Source organism: Pteropus alecto, unplaced genomic scaffold (genome assembly GCF_000325575.1).
Source record: "Pteropus alecto unplaced genomic scaffold, ASM32557v1 scaffold146, whole genome shotgun sequence".
In the NCBI taxonomy this organism is placed as follows: domain Eukaryota; kingdom Metazoa; phylum Chordata; class Mammalia; order Chiroptera; family Pteropodidae; genus Pteropus; species Pteropus alecto.
This window is the reverse complement of record NW_006442107.1, coordinates 30,767,472-30,776,380: the sequence shown is the minus strand read 5'-3', so window position 1 is coordinate 30,776,380 and position 8,909 is coordinate 30,767,472. Positions and strand designations below refer to the sequence as shown.

General features: G+C 38.1%; 1 protein-coding gene across 1 annotated transcript in view; it reads left to right on the top strand.

Moving 5' to 3' along the window:
- The window catches only part of LAMA1 (laminin subunit alpha 1), a 145,463-nt gene extending 144,101 nt beyond the window's left edge, over nt 1–1,362 (top strand). Inside the window, exons 62-63 of the mRNA XM_015595706.2 lie at nt 164–386; nt 997–1,362. Of these exons, the coding sequence (XP_015451192.1) occupies nt 164–386; nt 997–1,157 (384 nt within the window). The 3' untranslated portion in view covers nt 1,158–1,362. The remainder of the gene's footprint in view (nt 1–163; nt 387–996) is intronic.
- The last annotated feature ends 7,547 nt before the right edge of the window (nt 1,363–8,909 follow it).

The following is an 8,909-nucleotide window of genomic DNA, read 5'->3' as shown; positions in this document are numbered from 1 at the left end:
TGGATATTAGGCCCTTATCGGAGGCGTTGCTTGCAAACCTTGTTGATGGTTTCTTTTGCTGTACAGAATTTTATCCACTCCAAGCAAATTATATAAATGGACTGTGTTCCTTAAATATGAAAAACTTCACCAAGATATTTGCTTGTGTTTGTTGTTTGTTTAGCTCTTGTTTCATGTTAACAATGGTGCTGGTAGGATAACAGCCACATATGAGCCCAAAGCTACCAATACTCTCTGCGATGGAAAATGGCACACACTACAAGCTAACAAAAGCAAACACCGTGTGGTTCTGATTGTCGATGGGAATGCTGTTCTTGCTGAAAGTCCACACACCCAGTCCACCTCGGTGGACACCAACAATCCCATCTATGTTGGCGGCTATCCTGGTATGTATGGACGTCTGCTCTGCTTATTCACTCTTAAGGGGCACTGTCACTGGTGGAAGCCTTAATTCAGGTGTATATAGAATAAGGATTAAGAAAAATATATGATTTGGGTGACAGATCCTTTACCATTGTAGAAAGGCTATATAAAATTCCTAGGAATTCGTAGAAAAGTTAAAATAATCTACATATGTAAATTAATTATTAGGTAAGACTCAGAACATTGGATGTGATGTAAAGTAAATTGGATGACTTTACTGAGGCAAATCATCTTAGGAAATCATTTTTGGGTGGGTAATCATTTTAGGGGATGAACATGTGTCTAATCTTCTCATATAGATTTTGGGTTAGAATTAATACATTTTCAGATATTTCAAGTAATTGCTACAAATGATAATAAAATAAATATCTCTTTTAAGACTTTTTAAGTCACAACTATGTCTTAAAATTATTATATACTCCAAGGTTTCCTTGACTTATCACTGAAGCCACATTTGTGGAAGAATATTATTCTAATTTTGATATAGAAAACACTCGAGATTATTTTTGTTCCTGTTGTGCTGTCCAAGTCATGTAACAAAATTAAGCAAGCCTTTCCCTCTTTCCTAAACAGCTGATGTAAAGCAAAACTGCCTGAGCAGCCAGAGGTCCTTCCGGGGGTGTCTGAGAAAGCTCACTCTGAGTAAGGGCCTGCAGGTGCAATCCTACGACTTCAGCAGAGCTTTTGACCTACAAGGAGTTGTCCCTCATTCCTGTCCTGGGGCCGAGCCCTGAACTTCAAGGGAACTCCGCAGCTGGGAATCCTCGCTTTGATTTTCAAGAGAATTGTTTTTGTGAATTAAAATCTTTCCAGTTCAGATTTCATTTCCAACTCAGGTTAAGTGTTTCCAGAGAGAGATTTTGTGTTTATGTTGAACTAAAACTACATGTACAAAAAATAAATAAATAAAATAACATTAAAAATAAAATGTAAATTAAATTCATTAGTTTTCTTTTTTAGTTTTCTAATGAATCTTTGTTAACATTAAATATTGTTAATTACTTCACAGTAGTTCATGTTTTGCATTTTGAGCTGTTAGAAAATATCACTGAAGACTATAATAAATTAGAGCAGAAAATGAATACTTTCTTTACCAAAATTTTAGGCTCTGATTTCTACAACAAACAAGCAGTGCTATTAGTTACATTCCAGCAGAGGGCACCAGCCGTTTGCCACATAAGCCTTTAAACAGGCTCCAAAGAGTCAGAGCGGCCAAGGGGACAACGGAAGAAGATAGATATATCCTTGTTCTGTCAGGACCTAATAGCATTTTGCAGGACAAAAACGGCGGGGAGAGGCGAGGGGGTGGGGGAGGCATTACAACTAGTTAGCTCTTCCTTTATTGTCGATTTCATTTTCACCCCTTGGGATAGTTTTCCTTGATCACCTCCTCTTTCTGGGAGAATGTATGTATTTCAAAAGAAAGAAAAATTTAAAGCCACATGTATATTCTTTTAATCAACTAAGTGGTTTTAAACCCAGATTTCTGAAGTCTGATTTGGTCCCCTTTAATGTATTTTAGTGCCATTCCGTGGCCATGGCTGAGGGGAAAGTGGCTATATGCTTCAGAAAATAATTTTAGTTTTCAAATGCTTACTTAAAGAGAAGACTCTACCTCTCTTAGCAATGACCTGCTTCTCCAGTATGGAAGGTGATAGATTCAATTTCTATGTTTGTGAGATTTTAATTTGATAAATAGGGAAGGTAGGTGTGGTCTTGGTCCCTGTCCCTCTTCTGTGCCTTGCTCATGTTTCTGAATCCTCGTGGTGATCTGCATCTCCTGGCTGATGTCTCTGAAATTTGTAATTCCTTCCCAATTAAATTTCCGCATGACAACATTAAGAAAAAGGTAGCAGCCAATAGTGCAAGAGCTGATTGTTCTGCAATACCTGGCAATTTAAGAGATACAGACCCCTGTAGTCTAAAAGCAGCCACTTCAGAAGCTGGGTTAAGAAAAGGGCGTTTGCATCTCAGCAGGGAAAATACACAAGGGCCAATCCCCCCACCCCCACCCACAGTACCGTGGGGGGCCTTTCTGTTAATGTCTCTATGGAAACCATCTATAGAGAGAGATGACAACTCAGACATTCTAGACCTTGGTCCACCATGTTGGGTCAGAAAGAGATCCAAACTAGGACAGAGCAGACTAGAGTTGCCACAAATTTTGTGTACCTCTCTCCCTCCTTCCTACTGCCCTGCCCACTTTGAGCAAAACGGAGTTTGGGCCTTTCATGGTTTTACCTATTCACAAGGTCTCTCTTAAAAGATCTCCCCAAGGGAACATGTGCTTCTCTCCCGCTTTGGCCTTTCACAGAGCACAGAGAAGAGCAACCTTAGATGTCTTCCCGTGAGGGTAAAGAGCCTGGACTCAGGTCAGATACCCGGCTCTCACCTTCATGCTGGGTCTCATGCTGGTCCTCAACCTCTCTCAGGAAGGCTGACTCAGGCCTTTAGAGTAAGGCTGCCAGACCGGACACCCAGTTAAATTTGAATTTCAGATAACAGCAAACATATTTTTAGTATAAGTATGTCCTAACTACTGTACAACATCCTATATTTTATATTTGCTAACTATGACAACCCCACTGGAGAGGCCTTCCAAGGACATAAAAAGATTATGACATCCCTTCCCTCACTGCCAAATGACTCAAAATAAAAACGATTTACAATTTAGAAGACGTGCAACAAAGTCCGTTGAAAACCACATGTGGTAACTTCTTTCTTATTATCGTAGTAAGAACACTTACCGTGAAATCTACCCTCTTAGCAAAATTTTAAGTGCACTATACAGTATTGTTAACTAGAGGCACGATATCAAGGCACAGCAACTGAAACTTTATGCCTCTCAAAAAGCAGCAACCTGCCTCTCCCTCACCTCCAGGCAACCACCATGCTATTCTCTGTTGCTATGAGTTTGACTGTCTTAGATACCTCACACAAATAGAATCATGCAGTACTTGTCCTGTGACCGGCTTATTTCACTTAGCATAATGTCCCTGTAGGGTCATCCCTGTTGTCACACATGGCAAAATTTTCTTATTTTTTAAGGTTGGGTAATATTCTATTATATACATTTTCTTTATCCACCAATGGCCATTTAGATTGTTTCCATATCTTGGCTATTGTGAAAAATGCTGTGATGAACATAGAAGTGCAGATATATCTTCAACATTTTGATTTCAGTTATTTTTTTAATTTTTTGAGGGACCTCCATATTGTTTGCCATAGTGGCTACACCGTTTTACGTTCCCACCAACAGTATACAAGGAATTCCAATTTCTCCACATCCTCACCAATTATCTTATTGTTTTGTTAATAGCCATCATAACAAGTGTGAGGTGATATCTCATTGTGGTTTTGATCTGCATATCCCTGTTGGTAGTGATATTGGGTATCTTTTTATATACCTGTCAGTCATTTGCGTGTTTTCTTCGGAAAAATTTCAAGTCTGTTTACCATTTTTAAATCAGGTTATTTGTTTGTTTTGTTTGTTTTGCTATTGAGTATAAGAGTTCCTTATATAATCTGGATATTAAGCCCTTATGAGATACATCGTTTGCAAATACTTTCGCCCATTCCATAGGTTGCCTTTCCACTCTGTCGTTTCTTTTGCTGTGTAGCACGTGGTAAATTTTTAAATGTCTTTTTATCCATCTTTCCAGTTTTTCTTTCATTTTCTCTGTGAAGTTGTAACTTGTTAATATTCTCATTTTATCCGGACATACAAGTAGGCTAGCTATTCTCAGCTATTCTTATTGGAGCTAAAATTTGTACTGGCCAAGGAAAGGATGCTGGTGTGTTGGCAGTCACGCAAATTCAAAGTAAAAAGAAACAAAACAATCGAAGAAAGCCAGATCCTGATACAATTTCCTTCCCACTAACATCTGTCAACTCCTTGAATGAAGTATTTGCACCCATAAAAAATACTTTGGAGTGTCCAGTACAATTCCATTATGTGGCAGAGGCCCTGAAAACAAAGGCTGCTCTTTTTTTGACCTGGAGATTTAAAGCCCAGTGATGGATTATCCATCACTGATTTTCCAATATCATCTGTCTATACAACCATCTAAAGTGAGGCACTGCAATTAAGATACCATCACTGAATATAAAAACAATCACATATCAACACAGGCTTATGAATTAAGTGCTAGTTTAGTGTCCAAATCAGGTCTTGAGATAAAAATAGATATAATTCTCAATTAAAATAGCTGGGGTCAGGAGGAATATGTATTTTCACCTTAGAACCCTATAAATCAATGGCTAAATTGTGGTGCCATTGGTCAGAGAAGGCTTAACTAGGTAGTTGTTACCAGGCTTTGCAGAATGCACAAAAGCAACGTTTGTGGGATGCAGTTCAATTTACAAAGTGTTTTCACATGCATAGTGGTGTTTGGGTCTGGAGGAGGGGGTGTGGGAGCATGACACATGGGTCTAAGCTACCCAACTAAAAGAACTGTTAGGAGTAATGTGGGGGTGGGAGGATAATAGAGGGGTAGGTGGAGAGGGAACAGAATGAATGGGGCTTGATCATGGGGAGCCCAAAAGTCAAGCAAATAGGAAAGAGACTGGACATGATGACGTGTAAAGCATCAGAACTTCCGTCAGGGGACAAAACAGTACATCTAAAATCATAAATTGGCCAGAGAGTGCAGTCTGAGTCAGACAGTTGAGCAAGACTTATTAAGAGGTGACCGATAACCAGGGCAGTGATAAGGGACAAAGACTTTTATAGGCTCTGGCAATATGTTAGCTTTAGGCGATAAAGGATTATGAGTCTCAGCAGGGAGTTTAGAGCAATGAGAATTCCATGAATTGGAGATAAATGGAGAAAAACTTTGAGCTTAAGTTTTGAAAGTATTGAATTTGAGGGGGTGGTGAAAACATCTGAAGGGAGATCTCTCAGCTGGTTGGATGCAGAAGAATGGGGGCCAGGTGAGCAGAAGAGCTGGCTAATGGGCAGAGGGCTTAGGCACTGCTGCCTCTAAGGCATGTCAAGATCACCACTGAGTCCTGGCTGAGAAAACATCAAATGGACCTTAGAACTACAATGAAGACAAACTGGCCAACAAACTCTCACAGGGCATTAATGTGTATGTACATTTTTTGAGCACTGCTGGGTTTTGATGAGGATTCTTCCATAAAATAAATGTTCAGTCTCAATCGATTCTCGGTCTTTTGGATTTGCAAATGGTTTCTTTTGCTATATATTTTACTTTCTACAGGTCATAATTTTTAAAAAAGAGGGAATTAGTGGTGCAGAGATAGGAAAGTCTCACTAGATTTATTGTGACAGTGCACTTGGTAACAATGACACTCCTTTCTTCACCAGTAGTGGAAACTCTTTAATGGCTGATTATGTTTTTAAAATCTCAAGATAGCCTGTCTGTTTCCTCCCTAACCATAATAAAGTCCCTCTCCACACTGTTACCTGCTTCTGTCTCTTGCTTGGAACTGTGACTGAAGACGGTTTTGCCTTGTGTCCCACTCGGGACCCCTCACAACTAGACTTTGTTGTTTTCATATCAGCCTCGGAGTCACTTGTTCCTAATGGCACAGTATCTCTAGCACAGTTCCAAATGTCTAGGGAAAAAAAGGCAACAGCCAGAGTACAAAGCATCAGGTCATTTTCTTAGCTTGGACTGCACTTAAAAACAAAGCGAACGTGGATACATCTCCTAGCATCCTGTGATGACGGTTTTCAACAAGGTGTATTTTGAAGTCTTAACATTTGTCAGACTAATACTTCATATAATTTTCAAAGTTTCAAAAATATCAGAAATATCAAAGTGTGTATAGTTCATGTCTCTATTTTACTATGTGCAGTTACAATTTTAGTTTCCAATCTTTTTGATGTTTTCCTGGACAGCCCCATGCAGCATTGACAGCTCCAGTTAGGGACCTGTCATTGTTCTTAATGGCTCTTAGTTACTCTCAGTTTTCCCCTCAGATCATAAATGTTCTTCAGTGATCCTCTAGCTGTTTCATAGCTCCTTGCAGATCTATATTGTGTTGGATATGTCAAGCATTTCTTTCAGAGCCAACATAATTAGGACCTGTGGGAGATTGTTAGTAATTGTTGAATTGAGTATTAATCAATTTTTTTCCTAAAAATACCTCAGCAGTATAGTTCTTCCTATAAATTTCAAAAGTTCTTTGCAAATGTAATTCCTCTGAGCCATCTAATAAGCATCAAACAAATAGCAGAACAAGTCCCTTTTGCAAGGTATTCCCTAAAGAAATTCTAGAGGCTTAACAGTTTCATAATAAGGAGTGTACATTTCAGCTTGATATATTCTGAAATGTCAAAACTATCAGGATTTTTTCACAGGTAACAAAGACATAGCTCATGTTCTTTTCAAACTCAGTGTCCAGCAGTGGGACCTATAGCAGATGTCTGAAGCAAGGATTTGGATCAGAACATAATGGAAATCATTTTTTTTTTCCTCTGAGTAACACAATTTAGAAATGATATTTTCTTCTCAAAGTATATGTAGCCTATAATACTTATAAAGTATTAAAACAAACTCTAGTGTGAATTTTGAAGAATTGTGGTCTCTACATAATTAGAGGAATTTCATAGTTACAAAAGAGTAAAGTTTATGGCAGTTTGTTTTTAGAGAGAACCATCATAAGCATCAAGCATTTCATAAATAATTTAAATTTAGTTCAAAATCCCAAAATGACTCTGTTATGAATAAAATACAGTAAAAGCTGTGACAAAAACTGAAGCATGCTGAGTTATGTCCCCATCGGGTGGTCAGAAGGGCACAATTAGGAAAAGAATATCAGTAGACGGAACAGGTGGAGCTTGTAAGGAATAAAAACACGAGAGGCTAGATCTGAGCTCTGCAACCAGACTAGAAAGATAAGCAGGATTCAGATGTAAATAGGTCAGTGAGTCTGATTAATACTGTGTGGTTTAAATGTAATTCTGTACACCTGAAGTGTGATTAAATTGAACATGGGGTTTAAGAAGAAATATGAGTAAGACAGACAAAGGTAAAAGTCGAAAATGCCCTGGCACACTAAACTCATTAAGTTTGGCTGGAAAAATAATGTTCAAACTTGGAAGCCTGTGGAAAGCTTCCGATCTAGGTGAGATCAGAAGTAAACTGCATAAAGCCCTACTTAGTAGACTAACCTAAAAAGGAACACTCTTCCTTTTTCATTAAGTATTATATTGGAATTGAGTAAAAGGGGGAGGAGGGAATGGAAGAGAGAAATCCTAAACTAATAAAGCGACTAGGCAAATCAATGAATTATGGCTGACTCTTATAGCAATTCCCAAAGTCAAGTAGAAAGGTGTGTGTATGTCTAATTGATATAGCAACAGAAAATGGGATAGAACTTACAAGCTGAATATAACCTAATTGATGTCTTACTAAAACAGAAAACATCAACAAATCTTCAGAGGCTTACAACAGGATCCAGAGTCTACAATATATAATGTTCACAGTGTCCAGGTACAATTCAAAATCTCTCAATATACATGCTATCAGGAAAATAGGACCAATTCTTAAGGGTGGGGGGGAACATTCAACAAATGCCAGTCCCAAGATGGAATTATCAGCAAAGACCTTAAAGCAGCTATTATACCTATGCTTCATAAGGTCAGAGAAAACACATTTAAAATGAATGAAATGATATAAATTCTCATCAGAGAAATTTAAAACAGAAGAAAAGAACCAATTGAAAATTATTCAACTAAAAAACACAAACCGAAGGGAAAAAGAAATCAGCAGAGGGACTCAATATCTGTAAGATAAAACCCACCCTCTTGGAGTTCCATACCCCTGCAGCCTGAGGACCATCTCAAACTCCTTACTCCCTGAACCCTCTGTCCCAGCTCTTTGCTGTCCATGAATATGTCTTGGCTCATTCCTACTTCATTACTCGTGCTCATTCTACTTTTCCAGCTATAATTTATTCTTCTCATCTCTCTGCATGTGAGATTCTAAATTTCCCCTCCTGTGTGAATTCTTCCCAGCCCACTTCTACTAACAGACATCTCTTTCACGTTTGAATTGTTTCATCACATACACCTGGCAATTAATCATGGTTTACCTTAGGGTATCTCTTGCATTGCAAAGAGCTCCCTATCAATTCATTGTTATTTTTCTTTTAACTGTCTTTTCCCCAATCTTAATCAGTGCTTCTTAATTAACAATAGATTCTATATATACGATTGCAAAAATTTGACTCCTTCTTTGAGGAATCATTAGTTCTGGCACAGCGCCTATTGTGTTGTGTTTCCACCATTCCTGTAATCAAACACATGGTTGAAAAAATAGAACATTTCCTAACTCATTCTATGAGAGCAGCATTAACATCAAAGACAGACAAAATCTAATATCAAATATCTAATATCAAAGACAAAGACACTAGAAAAAAAAACAAAACTATAGACCAATAACCTGTGAAAATAAAGGAAACTTCATTTAAAATGGACTCAGGAAAGCCTGAAGGAGGCATATTTCATACACATA